At 43.2% G+C, this 18020-nt stretch overlaps 1 protein-coding gene across 16 annotated transcripts in view; it reads right to left on the minus strand.

The window, feature by feature from the left end:
- Positions 1–18020, minus strand: part of kiaa1109 (KIAA1109 ortholog) — a 93561-nt gene that overhangs the window by 40470 nt on the left and 35071 nt on the right. For 12 of the 16 annotated variants that reach the window (XM_035994661.1, XM_035994672.1, XM_035994671.1 and 9 more), the window contains exons 33-50: positions 17938–18020; positions 17220–17369; positions 16444–16571; positions 15405–15607; positions 14893–15093; positions 14586–14797; positions 13564–13715; positions 12890–13040; positions 11875–12027; positions 11200–11440; positions 10808–10956; positions 9402–9633; positions 7976–8137; positions 7346–7420; positions 5183–5367; positions 4703–4878; positions 3964–4540; positions 1075–1273 (exon numbers count right to left, since the gene is read on the minus strand). The exon at positions 17938–18020 is cut by the window's right edge and continues 38 nt beyond it. In XM_035994661.1, coding sequence (XP_035850554.1) covers positions 1075–1273; positions 3964–4540; positions 4703–4878; positions 5183–5367; positions 7346–7420; positions 7976–8137; positions 9402–9633; positions 10808–10956; positions 11200–11440; positions 11875–12027; positions 12890–13040; positions 13564–13715; positions 14586–14797; positions 14893–15093; positions 15405–15607; positions 16444–16571; positions 17220–17369; positions 17938–18020 — 3429 coding nt within the window. The remainder of the gene's footprint in view (positions 1–1074; positions 1274–3963; positions 4541–4702; positions 4879–5182; positions 5368–7345; positions 7421–7975; positions 8138–9401; positions 9634–10807; positions 10957–11199; positions 11441–11874; positions 12028–12889; positions 13041–13563; positions 13716–14585; positions 14798–14892; positions 15094–15404; positions 15608–16443; positions 16572–17219; positions 17370–17937) is intronic. The other 4 variants (XM_035994666.1, XM_031288648.2, XM_035994663.1 and 1 more) reach the window with 2 other exon arrangements.

The raw sequence follows: 18020 nt of genomic DNA on the forward strand, positions 1-18020 counted from the left end.
TTGAAAAATAAAAACGGTAGTTACCCTTTAACTGCAGGTTTAGCAGGATGACATGTGGTGTGTGATGATCACTGCACTTTAAAAAAAGGACTGAGCAAAGTTTTAGTACCGAAGGAACTCAGTCTGTCATTGGAATAAGGCGGGTTCTGTGAAACACTGTCCCACCACTACAAGCTACTCTCATACTTAATGAACTCCTCGGGGGAATGTGGTGTCAACAGCAGCACGAGGTAATATCAGGATACATTGACAAGAAATGAATAAATTATACAGTAAATGGGAAGTATTACAGTGCATGACACAGCAGAGAAGTCAGCATTATCATATATTAACTAGGAGTACATTATTAATGATACTTAATAGCAGCATGAAAATTGAATGACATAAGGAATGAATGCAAATCTGCACTTCAGGTCAGGAAGGGAAAAAGGGAGACGTGTTAGGAGGGAATCGAGTTGTAACAGCAAGGTTTGTAAGGCAGAGCTAAGGGTGCAGATGGAAGTGATGAAAGGGAAGACAGGAAATAAAAAAGTACAGTCATAGTATAGTATATCAAAGAAAGTCTGGAGGAACATGCAAACTCCACAAAAAAAGGGCCAGCCCAGACTGGGAATCAAACCTGGGTCAGTTTACTTTTTGATGCTAGTTGGAGCAGTGCAAACCACTAAGCCACCAAATAAAGTATGTTGAAAACAGTCACAGTATAGTATGTCGAAAAAAGTGAAGAAAAAGTCAAAGTATAGTATGTATATTTTGTCGAAAATACTCATAGCATAGTATGTTGAACAAAGTCATAGTATATTATGTCAAAAAAAGTGAAGAAAAAGTCAAAGTATAGTATGTCGAAAAATTGATGAAAAGGTCATGGTTAAGTATGTTGAAAAAGTGATGAAAAAGTCATATTATAGTATGTCGGAAAAAAGTCATAGTATATAGTAGCAATATCGTAAAAAACATAATATGTGGAACGAAGGTATACAAAGCTAAAAGAGCAAAGTTAAGCAGGATGAAATGTATGGGTGGGATAAAGGATGGCAATTAGGAACTGGAAGACAGCTGGAAGCTGATTCCCACCTGAAAGGCAGTTCTCTGGGGAGCTTTTCTCCAGGATGCCAGTGGGATCGGAGATGAGGGAGTAGAAGTTGAGCAGCTTGTACATGTTCTGCCAACATTCTGCTGATGGCTCGCTCTGCTCCGACACGGTGATGGAGTCGGAGTCGTCCATCTGGATGGCCATGTGGTCGGCCACGTCACGGGAGCCCTTTCTCGACACCTGAAGACGTTACACAATATTCCATGTTATAAAACAAATAGAAATGTCAAAAATATGCATCACTGGCTTCAAGGGTCAATAAACAGTCAGGCGGACTTATTTCTTCTTTTATTGCCCTCCTGTTTACTGTAACTGTAGGCCGTCACGACAGAGACAGGTAATGAGAGCTGTAAGATAACTTTCATCTACGCGTGACAATAACTTTAGTAAACAGGAGAGTTACTCAGTTATTTCTGCAGAGAGATCTCTAAGAGCACTGGTTGAGATTATATCTGTGGAAGTCTGTCGTCCCTCTCATACATCTTCAACTTTAATAAAAATCCCTTCACTTAAAAATATGTTTAGCTAAGTTTAAAGCACATGTTCCAACTGCCAGGACAACAAAAAACTGCTCTGGTGAGAACTATCAAGCCAGACAGGTTTGCAGAGAAGATTCTACCATTTTTCAAGTTTTGCCTGAAAACTGCGGAATGAATAAAATACTTTGTTGCCAACAGCTGACACTGTTTCAGTGAATGGTGCCTGTTCTGAAAAATTCTTATCTACTGGCTCCCTCTAGGGTTTGTGTGTAGAAAATGACAATTTCAGAATGAATTTTCTTATTTTACTGATCATATGCAGATAGAGTGAAGATATTGGTATCACATGAAACTAGATGGGGAATCCAATGGCACCAATCATGTCATGCTAGCTTGTCAGTATGGTCATGACTCTCTTCTTTACAGACATGACCATGCTAATCCCATGCAGTTTAGGCAATAACCACGCAGTTTTTCTATGCAGTATACATGTGTTATTTTTCTAAAATGTAAAAGGCCTTTTTTTATATTTCTGCATACTGGGAGGTCCTTAAACAATCTTGGAATTGCATACATTGGCAATGACTGGAAAGTTGAGTGGATTAAATGAGAGCAATTGTATTCCAGTGTGATGATGTTCGTCCTCATAGTAGCCATTTCAATTTAGTGAGACCTTTTTTTTTTAACTTGTGTCACTATATAAAATGACCTGTTGTGTCCTCTTTACAACCACAAACTAAGGACCTAGGACATTCAGAAGATGTATGGCTGTCCTAGGTATATTGACAAAAAGGGGGTTTCTCAGCAGTTTCCAGAACAGAAGTGCTCACCATCCAATCGCCAAAGAAATGCAATTCTTGCAGAAATCTCCAAATGTCAAACGTTTTTTGTGTAACAAATGGTATCAACCCCAAAACTTCTGCAACAACTTATGAGACATAAGTGAGCACTAAAATACACTTATATCATAATGTACTAAGCCCTCAAACACTTTTACAATTTATTTAATTATTTAATTGGGCTCCTAGACTGAAATAGCCTGCTTTGGATGCTGAAACTGGGAAATCTATGGGACATATTTAAAAATTTAAAAACATTCTGGATGGGGTCCAAGTTTATTTCATGTTGCACTTCATGTCTTTAAATTTATGGTTCTGACCTTTGTGTTTTTTAAAAGATGACCATTCAAAACTCGTAATAAAACTCTCCCTGCAAGGCTCTACAAATACCTAAAAATCATGGAATTGATTAACTGGTCTCTCAACGCAATTGACACTGTATTCTCGAGGAGGAGCACTGGTTCGGGTGAGCCAGCATGTCCTGACGGGACGTTTGCTGCGGGGTATACGATGGACGGCTGGGAGAAATGGCGTGTCGTGTGTCTCTCTGCTCTTTCCGTGGAGGACGTTGAGGATATCTACCTATTTGGAACCCTGATAACTGGAATGTTGCTGATTGGAGGATGCTTCGCTCTGGTTTATCGAAGAATTGGAAAGACTTTGGTAGCTGTCCAAAGCCCAAGGAAGCTGCCTGGCCTGACTGAAGCTGTCGAAAAAGCGATCAGTTCGCAAACTGGAACTATTAATCGCGTGATGGAACACAACATGGTAATGACCCGCGGCTTGGATACCATCATGAGGAAGGTCATGGATTTGGAAAGAAAAATTGACCAGTTGAACAGTGTGTAGTTGGACAATAGAATGAATGTTTAAATTAGAGCAGCCATTCGCGTAGACAAAACAAATTTAATCTTTCGGCTCCCTTATCCTGAACGGCCTTGCCAAGGCCGTATCTTGGAACAAACAGTCACCCTGTTGGGGCTCTGCAAGCGAGACTCTCTTGGTTCCTCCCCCGTCTTCCCCACTGCCTGCTGATTGTCGTATCGGTGCTGGACTGTTCAAGGGTGTCACCATGGCAACGTGCTGTGTTTTCGCTATAACATTCTGCGGACTGGGTCACTAGTGGGACTGCCGGGCTGTGCGTTTCTCAGCTGGCCAAACTCCCCCAACCTACCCTCTCCCCAGTCCAACGCCTTCGCAGCCAAATGTGCAACTGTACATTTATGTTATGTTATGTTATGTTCAGCAGTGCAAATGTACTGTTTGTGTGCTTATGTGCTGAGGTGTTTTTTTCCTGTTCCCACACTGTTCTTATCTTTATGAGGATAGTCTGAGAGTTGCTTTTTTTTTCCCTCTCCTCTCCTCATGTGATGCTGTATTCTCCCTGCGAGAGTTAAGAGAGAGTTGTTTTGGCGCCGCATATATGGCGACTCGGTGTGTCTGTGTGTGTTGCTTTAATGTGACATGCACCTACAGCACCAGGACAAATTCCTTGTGTGTGTAAACGTACTTGGCAATAAAGCTTTTTCTGATTCTGATTCTGAAAAGTTACCTTCGAGGTGCGTCGCTCTGAACGTCCGAGGGAGCTTCGTCCTCGCGGCTCCCTTCTCCCCAGCGTGTCCATGCCTGATGGAGGCCCATTAGATGGTAAACCCCCAGCAACACCTGCGCCTCCTCCACCCACCCCTCTCTTGCTCTTCAGGGTTTGGGTTCCGCTGCGCCCCGCCCCGTTGAGGCTGCCCCGGGAGCTGCGGCTAAAGTCTGAGGACCTGAAGTGGCGGTACGGCCGGGCCTTGAAGGTGGGCGTCGGGGAGGCCGAGCCGGCAGTGTAGCGGCTCAGCTTGATGTCGGTCTGCGTGGCCTTGATGTCGTCGATCATGGTGCTGAACTGGTGGATGAGGCGCACCAGGGCCATGTCGACCCGCTGGCTGATGGCCTGACAGGCCGTGGTGAAATCACAGTGGAATGTGTTGTAGTGGCGGCGGTTGAGGTCGTGGAAGGACAGCGGAGCAGCAGTGGGGCCCTGCGGAGCGCTGGCCGATTTCTCCATCACCACCGCGTTCAGGCTGAACGTCTCAATCAGCAGCGCTGGCTTGAACTCCAGCGGAGGGAGGTTCACCATGCCTTGTCTAAAGATAGAGGGACAGACAGTCAGACAGAGGGTTAGGTAGGTATTTAGCAGACATTCTATACTTACATTTAGAGTGACAAAACACTAAAACACATCAACAAGAAAGGAAAAAAATTCCAAATCCTTTTTCGTTTTTGGTAATGATTAGGATTTATTTTACCTCCTGGATCTTTTGTTTTTCCGCTCTTTGGAGGTGTCGGAGTCCACGATGTCTGCTCTGAGACACTCAAGGTTGCCAGAAAAAGACAGGTGCTCTCCGAAATACATCTTGTAACTAAGAGGAGTGGCGTCTTGGGCCTGGATGCCTGTGTAGTTCAGCAAAGGCTTGAAGACAACCTGAGGGTGGGAAACCGATATCGAGGCACAAAATGAAGACGGGCGTTTGCAGAGGTGACGCTCATTTATTTCAGGCACACAGATATACGGTAGATCCCTTTGTTTTTCAATCTGGCATAAGTGACACTACAGCATTTGTAAATCGATGTATTTTAATCCTAAATATTCTGCACATTTCCATGCTACCAACACAAATAATAATACTATTGATTTTAGTTGATTGCCTGCCTGGTGAAGGTTTAGACAGCAAGCACAACATTTGGAACAAAAGACAAAGCAATGCTGACAGGTGTAGTCACAGCACCTGAGCATCAGCCAGTTGAACAGCAGCTGGGCACTGGTTGCCCTCCTCAATGTCGGCCATTTCGTCCTGGCTGGTGCTGTGCTGGGAGTGCTGGGAGTGGGTCCCATCCAGGGTGTTCTGGTCGCTGGAGAGCACTGTGTTGAAGTCTGATGCTGAGGGGATTGTAGGCAGGTTACACGCCCCACCTAAGGGATTGGAAGAGAGGTTTGGGATACATGTGGTGTGAGACCAGGCCGGTCCAGGGAGCTACTGTTGTGTTTTCCTACAGGATATGTTCACACCAGAGCATGCGAGCAGAGGAGCAGCTCAGTGGCAGTATGTTACTTGAAAACGGACGGATATGTCAGTATAAGCAGCAGTGGGTAAGTGGAGTGCTGTAGGGTGATACACTTTACCACTCCACCTCCTCATGACAAATACTGTATGTTAAAGAGTGAATTAAATGGAAGGCGACCATGGCATTACAGAGAGCCAACGTTATAGACATTAACAGCCACATTACATTCTGTTAAAGGAAAAAAATGAAACCTCCTCAACCTTATCTCTATTTTTCTGGGATAGGGATATGGTGTGAAAAAAGCCTGCAGTTCTTTTCAATGTTCTCTGTGTCTCTGGGGCTCAGCCGTATCCTTACTTCGCCAGAGAGAGGCCGACGGAGGCTGCAGATGCAGCGGGGGAGGATATGGCCGGCGGACGGAAGCCACCAGAACCTCAGCTGCCGAGAGCAAACATCAACTGGTAGTGTCTTTGCTCAAATTGCCCTCCGAAACCAACAGGAAACTTAATCCTTCTGCTGCAATGAATGTCAGAGTGGGAAGTTTTTGCAGGCTATTGTCGCTGATGACAGCTCACAGGAGGTTTAACTTCTCACTTGGACAAAGGTGTGCTGGAGTCCTTTAGGTTTTTGTCATTTTATTTTTGCAAATTTATTGGTCTGCCTTCGAAGGAGTGAGAATCACTAACAGCCGCTGCTCAACGAGCAGCCGGGACAGAAGAGACAGACCACAGGGGGGGAAATGGCTTACTGTCTTGGGCACAGATCCACACAATCAAAAGTGCTCTGCTAAATTGTAAAGGTAAGATGTATCTTTTCAAATCTCAAGTGGGTGTATCCGAATACTAAACGACTATTGAGGGAGGATAAAACAAGTGCAAAATGCAGCTGTTTGTTCCTCTGTACTCCCACACATCTTCTGAGTCACACAGGGTGGGAAAGAGCAGTGCTGTGAGGCATGAACAAACAATTCAGGTTGCTAAACTCCACTAACATGCTCTGGTTCTCACACAATGTCTGGCAGGAACAGTGAGGAAACAACATGACTTCATCTATCCATCACAGTAGCTCTGCTGCAGGCCTGTAGCACAGTCACAAGGGATTCCAGAGAGTTTAATAAGCTACCAATTCACTGTTTTGATATCAAACATTTTATATGATTAAGCCCATTTTTAATGGCATGTCAGAGGGCTGCTGGACTAGATGGCCACTAATAACCTAGAAGGTATAAAGATTTAAAAACTGATAAAGGAAGCCCTGGTGTTTGATTGATCCTCAATATTGGCCATGTACCGTCTCTGTACTGGTATTAGTGTACAGATACTGTAGGTTTGCATTGTTTGCTCAAACTGCTTTGACATCTTGTCTAAATACACATGAATTGCTCTGAATGGTAAAACTCATCCATATGGCACTCAATGAAGACAACTTCTTGCAAATAAAATATAATCTTGGTCTTATTGTTTAAAAAGCACTATACGTAGGATTTGAATTTCCCGGCTTTGGTGTCCCCTAGTGGTAGTATCAAAAAAGACAGTGACAGACAGCAATGCACACTGCCACGGAGTTTCTCTCATCTTTCAACAAATACAAACTTCGGAATGAAACAATCAAAAATAATTTGATATATGCTATAATCACAGAAACAAACATATACATAGTGGCTTTGCCCCATAATATACAGTATTAATTGTTAAAAGTCTAATCAACTTCCCTCCAGCATGAATGATGGTAATCTTATTTTATTTACACACCAACAACCTACCTGTTTCCAGGTTTTTCTGTGGGATAGATCGACACAGAGTTCTAGGTGACTATTAAACTAACTAACAAAAAAGCGGGACAAACTAACTGCATCATCAGCACAACACTGAGCAACAATCCCTGACCTCCTTCTGCTTCTGGGCTGTTAAGTGTTGGTAGTTGTTGGTACTGGTAGTGGTTGACAGGTGAATCCAGTGGGTCTAGTAAAACAGCAACAATATATCAATTCTGATCTGTTATAGCTGCTGTACTAGCTGAAGCTCAAAAGGTGTTAAATGTTAGTATCTATTCTAACAGCAAAAAAAACAACATTTAATAACAAAGAAAACATAGCTGGCCTCAAGTAGGGGTCCACCATTCAGAAAATGTCACGATTCGATTCAATATCGATTTTTGATTGAAAAACGATTCTCGATTAAAAAAACAATTCACAGTATGTAAATGTAGTTACTTTTCCCATGTGATTGCAGTAGACATACAATTAAAAAAAAAAATTCAATTAATTTAAAAAATATGAATCGATTTTTGGAATTCTATGAATCCATTTTGAATCGGCAGAGCTTGAATCGCGATACGAATGTGAATCGATTTTTGTTGCACACCCCTAGCCTCAAGGTTCCACAGAGATGAGTTCATCTTTATGAACTGGAATCCTCATTTAAGGGGTCTTCTGAATTAAAATACGTTTTTTTAATACATGTACAATGAGGATTTGACAATTGGAAAACACCCATCCAAGGCAAACGATGTCTGACCTGTCTGCAGGCTGTTGTGCTGGGAGCGATTAAGCGGGGAGTCCTGGGTGACAGCCCCCGTCCTGTTGCCAACAGCATTGGACATCCAATTGTAAAAGCTGACGGAGGAGGGCTCTGACAGCAGCGGGTGTTCGGTCAGCATGTCTGTCCCTAAACTGTTTCCTGAGCCCCAGAAAAAAGAGGTTAAGAGCACATTACATCACGGAAAAGACTACAAAAAAACGGACATCACACAGATACCGACTGCTGTCCACGGATCATTTTTTATCCTGCATCATCAGGGCACACGTGGTATTGGGGGTTCTAAAAGTTATGACGACAACAGGGTTTGAACAATTTTTCAAGCTCCTACACACACACACACACACACACACACACACACACACACACACACACACACACACACACACACACACACACACACACACACACACACACACACACACACACACACACACACACACACACACATTAACAGTCATGGTCTTTAACAACAATAAGGAACCAAAACATGTAGAGGAGCAGGGGATGCTGAATGTTGAATAGGGCTGGGTACTGAATTCAATACTTTTTAGGCACCGACCGAACTGCCTTTAAAAAAAATGCCTCGTCATTCAATACCCAATTTCAATACCTAAGGAGTAAATCTCATCAGCGTCAGTGAGCCAATAAGCACGCTGCATGCTTCTCCCAAGAAATAATCATGTTTGTGATTGGCTGTCTAACGTTGCAGAGATACGCAGGAAAAACTCTACGTTATGCACAGAGACGGGGTTCATGTAGTAAATAAAAAGATCTGTACGCCTGGTTAGCTCTCCTGGTAGAGCGGGCGCCCATCTATAGAGGTTTACTCCTCGACGCAATGGCTACAGGTTCGACTCCGACCTGCGGCCCTTTGCTGCATGCCATTCCCCTTCTCTCTTCCCTTTCAAGTCTAAGCTGTCCTATCCAAATAAAGGCCTAAAATGCCCAAAAATTAATATTAAAAAAAAAGAAGAAAAAAAAAAAAATCTGTGCCGTAATGTGTAATGTTGTAATTTATTTTTGTTTTAAAACTGGTATCAAAAAAATGATCGTTTAGGAACCGGAATCAAAGTCATGGTGTTGGTATCGGTATTGAAAAATGTAGAACGATACCCAGCATGAAACGCAAAGGCACACTGACTGTGCATATCCGTTCACTGTGGGCATGTGCTCGAGAAGGGACCTTCTCTATTCAAAAATAGATTCACAGGGAGCTGTGAATCTATTTTTGATTCATTTTTGATTCACACTATTGAACGGCAGAGGTTAGCCTTGCAGCAAAAAAAAATAAAAAATGACAAGAAGACATGTTGTAATCAAGTGAACACTATTCTGTGGCTACCAGGACCTTCCACATCCTGTGGTGCGGTGCAACACAACAGTGGTCCGGGGGCATGAGTACCTGTGCGAGTGAGGGAGCTGCTCTTGGCTGCGGTAGCAGCAGACGGTTCGTTCCTCTGGGGCATGCCCTCGAGCAGATTGTGCAGACTCCGAAAACTGCCTGTCAGATTACTCAGAAGGCTCTCCTTCCTGGGGCTGTCCTTAGCTGGCAGGCCGACACGGCTCACATGGGCTGGTGAGTCAGCTGCTGTGTCACCGCTGGTGTAGCTCAGCGACTGGTATGGATGGGAGCCCTGGGTATGACAGATGTACAGATTATGTTCACACCATACCACACTGAAATATAAAAAAAGCCATAGGCAAAGATGAGTGGGATACATGGTGACGGCCATGATCCATATATGGGGGAAAAAAAGTTGAGGTGATGCTTTTTTTGACAAAAGAACACATTGGATTAGGCAGAGAGAGGAAAATGTCATCCCTCCACTCAGTGCCAGCTCTTTTCTGGCTCTCTAACAGTGGAATCACCTTCACACCAGTCAGGACAGCACAGTCTGCTGTAAAATGTCACTTTCCTAAAGTATTAATTGTTTTTTTTAGGGCTGCAACTAATTGATACATCTGCTGATTATTTCATTATTTATTTAATTTTATTTATTTTTATTTATTTGACAGGGGCAGTGCACTACGCTCCTTAGCAGTACCATAGTTAGCTATAAACTTATTTTCATCTGTAGTCCTCGGGCAGGAAACAGAGAATAACATCTCTGTTGAAAGGGAAACCTAACACCGGAGTAAAGGACAACAATCAAATTTCACACACATGGATTAATTGCTTAACAGTTTGGTCTTCAACATGTCAGATGTTGCCTGTTGCTTATTTTGTCCAATCAACAGTCCAAATTGCAAATTGACTATCACAGAAGACACATTTGAGGAGTTGGAGCTACAGAATGTTTGGCAATTTTGTAGGCTGGATTTAGTTAAACTGTATACTGCTGTCTACACAATCTGGTTAACATACAGCGTGGCACAGTACAGCTGTGAAAATGTGTAGAGCTGAAACCGATTTTTCTCTCAGTTGTTCCGTCTATAAAATGTCAGCAGATTAATCAATAATGGAAATAAATAGGGATGTCCAGATCCGATCACGTGATCGGAAATCGGGCCCGATCATGTGACGCTATTGGTTAAATGCCGGCAAAGTAGAACACGGAAGCAGTTTGAAGCGGAAAGCGTGAGTATGCGATAAGTATCGGACCGGGACTCGGTATCGGTACATACTCAAAATCAAATGACTCGGACTCGGGGGCAAAAAAACCTGATCGGGACATCCCTAGAAATAATGGTAGTTGGAGCTAGAAATGAGCATGTATACATTGCATTTATAAGGTATACCTGCACAATCTCATGCAACCCAGTATGGATTTTCAACAGATAACAGGAACATAATTCTCAAAGGTGTACCTTTATCCTGAGTGCAGACTCGTTGTGTGTATGGGACTTGGACAGTTTCCTCATGATCTCCACTCCGCTGACAGGGCCAGAGTTTGCTTCTTTTGGCGGGGGCCGACTGCATGCTCCCTCCAGCAACATGGTGTGTTCACTCACTGTGGCTTCACAATAATAACATCAAATAAAACTCCCAAAAGAACCATATGATTGCTGCAAAAGTAAAGTCTGAAGATTTGTAATATATCATTTATGTCTAAATCTCCTTTTTGCTTACAAGTGATAACCGTCTACTTATATCTGTGCAAACACTGAGAAGTAGAGGTTAGGAGTTTCACTGTACATCTGTGGTAAACAGACGGGTGGGTCAGAATAGTATTAGCATACTGAAAGCTGTAAGTTCCCACCTGCGTCAAATTCAAATTCAGCTCCATCGGCGCTGGTGTCACTCTGCAGCGCAGCACCGTTGTCCAGGCCCAAGATCGTCTCACCCAGGCTCTGCTGAGGCTCCTTGGGTTTGGCAAGCTGATTGGGCCTCATCAGACCAATAGCTTTGAAGCCCTGAGTGACCACTATAAATTTCATCCACTGTCTGGCCAAAGCAACCAGACCCTTTTTTAGAGTCACAAGGGCTGGAACACCATCATTCTGGGATGGAAAAGATAAGAGGGAAGAACTGGATTAGTGCCACTGGTGATGGATTCATTAAAATAGTGAAACCGAGCCAAGAGCACTTAAGACCACTTAAATTAAGTGGTGATTTTTATTTTTTATTTAACGAGTCCAAATGAGATCATATTAATTTTACTAGCCATTTAGATTAGATTAGATTTAGATTCAACTTTATTGTCATTTAGCAGAGTACCGGTACAGAGCCAATGAAATGTAGTTGACATCCAACCAGAAGTGCAAAAGAAGCATTAAATACCAAAGTGCAGGTTGCAGGTATTCTGTGCAGTTATGTAGAAGATAAGAGATTCATTATCTTTGTCTCTCCAGTTATTTAACTACACATGGTCAAGTTGGGAGTTTCCTGAAATGTAGCTAATGGAAAAGAATAGATTCAGAGGCCTCGCACTTACCATGGTAGCCTCCTCAATGACAGAGTAGTCAGCCTGCTGCAGGTAGCGGTGAAGGATGTTACAAAGCATACAGGAGGGATTCTCATGCAGGTAGCGAGCTCTTTTAGTCACACGGTTGTACTTGCTCCGGATGGGGATGTGGATGCTCTTTTTCTGTTGGGCAATGAGAACAGGTTTCAAACTAGTGCACGTCAAGTGAAAATAGATGTTGGAGGTTTTGGACTCCTTCTCATTGAAAAGCTGGTTAAAAATGGGGTTTGATAAAAATGCTGACTGATTAAAATCAAGAGGAGGATACTGGACAATTCTTCATATTTGTTTCGGTCGACAGATCTTCAAGTTTGCCTTGGACCAGCTCATAGTTATGCTGCTGCAGGTCTAGATTCCCGGGGGACTTCCTTTGACACACTGTTTTCCTCTCTCTTTCCATCTGCGTGCATTCATGTCCCAGAAATGCTTGTTACTAACTTATCTCCGGGGAGATTATTCCCCGGAGTCCTTGTGTTTTCTCGCCTCGCAGTTTTCCTTGGATTCGGGTGGCACCTAAATCACGGTTGCGGCTGCTGTCGTGGTCTTGCTCCACGCCCTGCTGTGCCCTACTACTTCCCGCTACTCCCCAAACTGCTACAGCTATTATTTCTAGTTCCACTATGACTAGAAATAATAGTTGTAGCAGTTCCACTTTATTGTTACTATAACTGCCACTGTTCATCATTCCAACTGCCACAATTATTATGAATCATATTTCTCTACATCTGTATATCTGTATCAGTGTCCAAACCGGCAGCGACAGATGCTGCCCACAAAGAGCCTGGGTCTGTCCGAGGTTTCTGCCTAAAAGGAAGTGTTTCCTCGCCACTGTTGCACCAAATGCTTGCTCGTGGGAAACTGTCGGGTCTTTGTAAATTATAGTGTGTGGTCTAGACCTACTACTATCTGTAAAGTGTCTTGAGATAACTCTTGTTATGAATTGATACTATAAATAACATTGAACTGAATTAGATGTATTGCTGACCTCAAGAGCTTCGGTCATGATGCAGCCCATAACAGCGCACACGCGCAGTGTGCCCTCCATGTCCAGCTTGCGTAGAGAAGATTTCAGCTGGTCGATGGGAACCAACCAGGCTCCAATGGCAGGGGTGGCTGTGCTGAGCAGATTCAACTGCCTGTAAACACAACAAAGAGTCAGAGGAGCTTTGATCACCTTGTCAAAACTATTGATCAATGTATCCTGAATTACCGTTTTCTATTTCTTCTTTTTCCTCCTGTTATAGATAAAACACTGTATGTAATGTTTTATCATGATGTCAACAACATGTTGTTTTATCTCACAACTTGAGAGTCAAGAAATTGATTTCAGCTCCTTTATTCTCAACTGCAGACACAAGACATGTGTTGCCATTGGGGAGTTGACTTCTAATTAAAACTCAGGTCCACAATACACACTCAGAATGAACCGGCCCTGTGAGGCTGACACGTCTGCATCAGCAGCAAAGCCTTTTTTTAATTTTTTTTTTTTTTTTTTTTAAATGGCTGGTGTGAATTTTCATAAAAACCTCTCCCTAGCAGATAATAGATAATATTGTACTTACGACACAATATCACTGCCACTTCAATCTCAACCAGATGACAGTGTGATGTGGTAGTTGTTTTTGTAAAAATGTGTTTAAAGAGATCTATATGTCATACCTGGAGATGGCCTGTGAAGGTGAACGCACATTTGTGGGAGCAGCAAAACTGAACCAGATCTCCCTAATGGTCAGCTTCATGCTGCTGGAGTCAGGTGGCGGGGGCATGAGGGGGAGGTCTTTCTTCAGGTCGTCCGACTCCACTCCTTCATCCTACAGAGCACAAGATCGCACAATTTAACAGGTGGATGAGACAGGCTGGTGGGAATAAGTTCCAGTATTGCAGCTTTGGATAAGACAATCATTGTCAGACATCACTGTCAGCCCGATTACAGCTTTGATTTGCCATCATGGCTTATTTTCTAGATCAGAGTGGATGTTTCCAAGTTTGATGACTTTAATCTCTTTCTTCTCGCTCTGATCAGGCTCAACCTGAACATTTCAAATAAATGTCATTGTTTGATATGGATCTGCACCAGTCTTAATGAACAAGACAGCTACTCAAATCTGAATCAAAGATTGCATGTTTGCAAAATATAAACGTAGAAACAGAAAAGACAAAAACAAATGAATAATCCATAATTTTTGTAATGAGACTAGCTGCACATGTGTCTCGTCAGATCAGTGCCGTGGAGCTTTGATTCTCTGTTAACACGTTCACATCCACCTGCACTTTCTATGACATTTATGAGCGAGTGAGCTTGCCCTAAGTTATGTTTTAACACAGTAAGGTGCAGATAAAATGAAGAAATTGGCTCGAATTCATTTTGTCCTCACGTAAGTTGATGTTTGAGGTCACTGTCAGCAGAGCTAAAAAGGGTTTTATGCGTTTGTCGACCTTGAGAGAAGACGTGGAGCTTAACAATGGACTGTGACACTCAAATGCCATGGTAAAAATTCAGATATTAACTGGGTTTGAGCTCATAAAATAAATACTGCAGATTTAAGGTTTGGCTAGTGTTAAAGCAGGTTTGACGTTGGCTCCAATTTCTTTTTGTTTTTAAATCTGAGCAATAAAGATCTGAGGGATAGATTTTTTTTTTTTTAGCCACTTCAGAATAGCATATTAATATAATTTCTAACCTGGTCGTCTGAGTCTGAGTGTTCATTGGCATCAGAGGCCGGGCTGATAGCATCATGTGGCAGGTTGTCATCAGAGACGTCGGTGCTGTAACCACTGCCCGTCTGAGAGCCTGTCGAACCATTGGACTTAGACATACCCGTCTTCCCCCCAGTGTCTGAGCGTCCCATCACACCAAATGAATTGTAAAGAATGGCTCCTGACTGCCGGCCCCCTGCAACAGAAAGCGTAACAAATTCACAAATCTGTACACAAAATGCAACTCATCTTTGTTGTTCTCAACGTAAGTGATGACTCGGATGTCTTTACCTTTGACAGTGAGGTTCTCAATGCCACATTCAAACATAATCCAGCCCCATTTCTCAAGAGATGTCGCAGAGCGGCCGAGATCGCCTGCTGTGGCCTGGGCTTCGGTTTCATCCACCATTGAAAACTCCTCCATTTCCTCCAGGCCAAACAGCACTTTGGACTTCTCAAACGGGATTGCTGTGATTGCACATGTGCCAATGTCTACGAAAGCAGAAGAAACAACGCAACTACATTACTAGGATGTTTCCTGTTAAACATTTTGACAAAAAAGTGCTTGGGGAGAACAAAAAAATTAGAAAGAGACTATATTACAAATAAAATGTAAAAACAGTGAAAGCATCTAAATCCTTTTGTTGGGTCCTGTAGATCAAGTGAGGGCACTTTTGCATACTGTTTAGGGACAGCTAGTACGGTATATTAACAAAGAGGCTGTAGGTTATGTAAAAGATCAGTGGACCACTTTAAAAAGTGGCACAAGGGATCAAGCAGGGCTGCCGTCCTCCTGAACCAACCTGTGGAGTCGAGGCCTCGCAGCTGGCTGTGAATACGGTGGATGTTCAGCCTGGCGGCGATCTCTTTGCCTTTCTCGATGCCCGCGTTGGAGCGCAGCGAGCCAGAAGACTGAGGCTGCATCTTGGTGGCTGAGGCGTACTTCTCCAACATGACTGATGGTCGGCCATGTTCCGTGGTGTTGGGCGTCTCCTCTACAATACCCCTGAAGCGAGTAGAAAGAAACTGTGTGTTTGTATTTCAGCTGGGCAGCTGTCACATTTAAGCACATGTCAGATGTGGTGGAGTCAAAGAAATGCACTGTTGATTTTGTACTCTAAACACAATTGTTCACAGTACAAAACACACATCACCTTTTGTAAATGAGAATTAGTAATGAATAGAAGAATATAAATCTAAGTGAATTATTTCCAAATTCACAGAGATTGCCACCCTTCAAATATGGTGAATGGTACTCTTGAATGTTTGAATGTCTTGAATGACATCCAGACGACGACAACTGAATGTGCCAGCAGGCATTTTAAAGCACGTATAGCAGACACATTTGCACATATACTCCAAACATCTTAGTCATTGCGCGCACACACACACACACACACACACACACACACACACACACACGTTTGTGGCACTATCTTTGTGGGGACCCATCATTGACATAATGCATTCCATGGCCCCTTACACTAACCTTAACCATCACAACTAAATGCCTAACCTTAACCCTTACCCTAACCATAACCTAATTCTAACCCTAATCCTACAACCAAGTCTTAACCATCAAACAGGCCTTTAAACTTGTGGGGTCCAGCATTTTGGCCCCACAAAGCTGTCGGGACCCCACAAGTATAGTGGACTCCTGGTTTTTGGACCCCATGAATATAATTAAACAAGCGCACACACACACACACACACACACACACACACACACACACACACACACACACACACACACACACACACACACACACACACACACACACACACACACACACACACACACACACACACACACACACACACACACAGTAGTGGAGGCGTTACCTGTTCATTCTGAACTGGGTGGCAATCCTGTCGAAGCACAGCGCCACCAGAGACACATGTGTGACACACTTATTGGAGCATGACGGTGACCCCTCCTCTACAGAAGCCTGCAGGAGGCAAAGGTTCATCTGCAGGAAAAGAGAACCAAACATAAAGATAACTGACAACAAACAGAACTAAACCCCACTGTGCTGTAAAATATTGTTCCCTAATAAAGAACTTCAAAAAAAAACTGATGCTGTGGACATAAATAATAGCGATGGCCACAAGAATCTAATTATTGTTCCGCAGGGATGAATACAGTGATAAAACAATTAGCTTTCCCAAATGTAAGATTGTTTTGGTATTTGTCTATATGAAGATATACAAAGGGCAATAAAAAAAAAAACAATATTTTTTTTAAGATTATTTTTTGGGCATTTTAGGCCTTTATTTCCACAGGACAGATGAAGACACGAAAGAGGAGAGAGAGGGGGAATGACATGTAGCACAGGGCCGCAGATCGGAGTCGAACCCGCGGCCACTGCGTCGAGGAGTAAACTTCTCAGCTCTACCAACTGAGCTAACCCGGCCACGAAGCTGAATGGATTTGATAGTATATGCTTAATTTCGTATTATTCTACACAAATACTGGGCGTATTGTATATTCATTGTTTAAATGTAAAGTGATGTACAGCAATGCTAATGATTCTGTGCTTGCTCTTGAACCTCTTTTGGTCAGAGCACAGTTTAAGGCCCGCTGCTGGCCTCACATTATTCCGGGTCACGGGTCTTACCTTGGGGATGGAGACGTTGGCTTGGAGGCCCTTGATTTTCACATTATCTGGTTTGACGGACAGGTCCGTCTGGCCATGGGTGATGTTGAGGGAGCCAGGGGTTGTGCCCTCAGTCTTGGACAGCTTGTGCTCCTGCTTGCCTGTTTGGCTCTGTGTGGATCCAGATCCAAAAACACTCATCAGGCAACAAAGCCACTTCTAAAAAAGTTGGAAGCATATTTTCATACTATTGAGTGACATTATCACAGGAATTAAAGCTTTCTCTTTGTGATTTGAATCAACTTATATTGGAGTGATTTGATTATTAAAAGGTGCTGTAGGTAGGAGTGTGAAGATCCAGGACTTAGCCAAAAAATTTGAACATCGAGAACTTCTCAGTCCCTCGCCCCGTTTCTGCTAAAGCCCAAAACGGTCTCCTAAGCCCCTCCCCCCACAAGGGAGAATGAATGTGTGTGCATGAGCAGTGATTGACACGCAGTTAGACACCCCCCCCTGGCCCTGATTGGTGCATCTGAACAGGGAGCAATTTAAATTACCTGCTTCATGTAGTTCTACTGGAACATAGGGTCAGTTTCAGCAAATATGACAGAAAGTTAGTTTTATAAGTCTTACCTACTGCACCTTTAAGCTGTATGCCAACATTCAAAAACCTCTATCACGATGAATAAATATTAACACATCGAGCTGTATTGCTCCATCTGTGCACTGTTGTACTTACGGACTCAGTGACTGTGGACTTGCTGATCTGATAGGCTTCATTGAGGACTTTCCCATGCAGGTCATCCAGAATGGCTGCAGGAT

Source organism: Sander lucioperca, chromosome 18 (assembly GCF_008315115.2).
Source record: "Sander lucioperca isolate FBNREF2018 chromosome 18, SLUC_FBN_1.2, whole genome shotgun sequence".
NCBI classification, from domain to species: Eukaryota; Metazoa; Chordata; class Actinopteri; order Perciformes; family Percidae; genus Sander; species Sander lucioperca.